At 45.0% G+C, this 2,607-nt stretch overlaps 1 protein-coding gene across 1 annotated transcript; it reads left to right on the top strand.

Annotated features, from left to right (window-relative positions):
• Positions 1–300: 300 nt before the first annotated feature.
• On the top strand, positions 301–2,217 carry SGCG (sarcoglycan, gamma (35kDa dystrophin-associated glycoprotein); the record flags this gene model as incomplete). The annotated part of the gene is made up of 2 exons (XM_010087908.1): positions 301–424; positions 2,044–2,217. Coding segments are annotated over 2 exons (298 nt in total), but the record flags the coding sequence as incomplete, so codon positions are not given.
• Between the last annotated feature and the right edge of the window lie 390 nt (positions 2,218–2,607).

The following is a 2,607-nucleotide window of genomic DNA, read 5'->3' as shown; positions in this document are numbered from 1 at the left end:
AAATTACTGTTATACTGAAATAATCAGAAGCTATCTCTGAAATAATAAATGAAAATAATTTAATCTGAAATCTGAAATAATTTGTATTATGAATTCATCTATGTTTTTTCATTTGGGATACTTTGGTGTTTTTAAATAGCTACCTCCTTTTTGAAGTCTGCCTGAAGAAAAAAAAAGCTCCATCTTTTATATGACTTCAGGCGAGATCCTTCAAGTGCTTGTTCAAAGTTTACTTATTTTTCAAAAATAAAGGAACGTATGAGAATGTGCGACTGTCAGATTTCCTGTTCTTGCTTTCAGGCTGGAATCACCAACTCGATCTTTGAGCATGGATGCACCACGAGGAATTAACATCAAAGCGCAAGCTGGGAATATTGAAGCTCTTTCCCAGATGGATATCAAACTACACAGCAGTGATGGTGTGGTGAGTACAAGCCCTTCTGCTTCCACAGCTATGGTTGATCTTGCTGTGTGAATATAACTAGTAACAGCAAGTATTTTTTCAAGTTGTGTTAATTTAATTTCTCAGATTGTAGGAGACAGGATATTAAAATTAATAGTGCCAAAACTTTCAGTTATGGGTCAGGTTAAATATTACCAATTGACACAATGTTGTATTAGCTTAGAGAAATGCTTTCTAATAAAACTCTCATAGCGCTCAGCTCCCCACTAGCACAGTGATCCCCAGGCACCTCAAGGGGGTCCTTGGCCCAGAGGTAGACACTCAGCCCCAGAAGTGCTAAATTAGGGAGTGAAGCTCTGCAGACATCATTCAGAGCTGCCCCATCACCAACAGCATGCAACATGAGCTGCCTATTTACTCCCTCTGCAAGGCTGTACAGTGCCAGTTCTTTCACAGAGGAAATCCAGGCCAACCTGTACGTCCAGCCTTAACCAGCTGGCATCGCGGCGAGGCTTCAGCACTCAGGCCGGGACAGACCTAGGTCCAGTGGCAGCAGCAGCACCCATGCCCTGATATTCAGTGTGCAGGCAGGGGTCCCATCTCTTATCATAGCATCATAAAATGGTTTAGGTTGGAAGGGACATTAAAGATTATCTAGTTCCAACCCCCCTGCTATGGGCAGGGACACCCTCCACTAGACCAGGTTGCTCAAAGCCTCATCCAGCCTGGCCTTGAACACCTCCAGGGATGGGGCATCCACAGCTTCCCTGGGCAACCTGTTCCAGTGTCTCACCACCCTCACAGTAAAAGCTTTTTTCCTAATATCTAATCTACATCTACCCTCTTTCAGCTTAAAACTACACTCTGATCACCACACTCCCTGATCAAGAGTGCCTCCCCATCTCTCCTGTAGCACCCTTTAAGTACTGGAAGGCTGGGAAGGCTTCTATAAGGTCCCTGCCCCCCCCCACCAGAGCCTTCTCTTCTCCAGGCTCAACAACCCTGACTCTAGGCTCAACAACTCTAACTCTCTCAGCCTGTCCTAATATGGGAGGTGCTCCAGCCCTCTGACCATCTTCATGGCCCTCCTCTGGACTTGCTCCAACAGATCCATGTTCTTCCTCTGATGAGGACTCCAGAGCTGGACGGAGTACTCCCGGTGGGGTCTCACAGGAGCAGAGTGGACAGGGAGAATCACCTCCTTCAACTTGCTGCTGATGCTTCTTTTGATGCAGCCCAGGATACAGTTGGCTTTCTGGGCTGCAAGCACACCTTGATGTCTCGCGTTCAGTTTTTCATCCAGCAACACCCCCAAGTCCTTCTCTGCACAATTGCTCTCAATCCACTCCACCCAGCCTGTATCTGTATTGGAGATTCCCCCAACCCATATGCAAGACCTTGCACTTGGTCTTGTTGAACTTCATGAGGTTTCTGCTAAGGAAAAGGATGGGCACCAGCTTATCCCTCTCCTGTGATCCAGTGTCTGCCAGAAGCCTAGACCTCAGAGCATCTTTGTATATGATGAGTCTCGGTCAAAGGTTATTCTTAAACCACTGCCTAGACAAAGTCAAGTTGTTCTACGGCACACTGTTGCATTATTCTTTCTAATGAGCCCATTTCTCCTGCTTTCCCCCATGCAGCTTTTGCTCGATGCTGAAACTGTGCGACTGCCCAAATTACCTGAGGGGACAAGGGGTGGATCCAGTATTTCTCAGGGGCTCTACGAAATCTGCGTGTGTCCGGATGGAAAGCTCTACTTGTCAGTGGCTGGCGTGGGCTCCACTTGCCAAGAATACAGCCGCGTCTGCCAGTGAGGCACCAGAAAAGGCTGCATGCCCCCTTGCTAGTCTGAGTTTTATATTATTGCTAAAGAGCGTTGCCGAAAGCAGAATTTTCAGAATTTTAAAAACAAAGTACTTCAGTTTAGGAAACTGATCTGAATCTACAATTCTGGACTATAGGGTGAAAGGGGAAGAAGAGCACAAATGACATTTCAACTTCAGAAGAATGACTTCAATCAAATTATATGTTCTGTCAGTAACACTTTGAAAACAGCCTTACAGAGAGCATTAAAAAAAAAAAAAAAAAAAAGGAATATGTTTCCTTGCTGAACTATTATTTAGTCAGACAATTATGTCATTGTTATTTTTCAGCTCTGTGGTTTTTTTCTCTCACTACATGCATACTACACTTAACTGCATTAG

This window comes from Pterocles gutturalis, unplaced genomic scaffold (genome assembly GCF_000699245.1).
Source record: "Pterocles gutturalis isolate BGI_N339 unplaced genomic scaffold, ASM69924v1 scaffold38291, whole genome shotgun sequence".
Classification (NCBI taxonomy): Eukaryota; Metazoa; Chordata; class Aves; order Pterocliformes; family Pteroclidae; genus Pterocles; species Pterocles gutturalis.
Note: the sequence above shows the minus strand (reverse complement) of the source record. Positions and strands in the feature narration are given on the sequence as shown.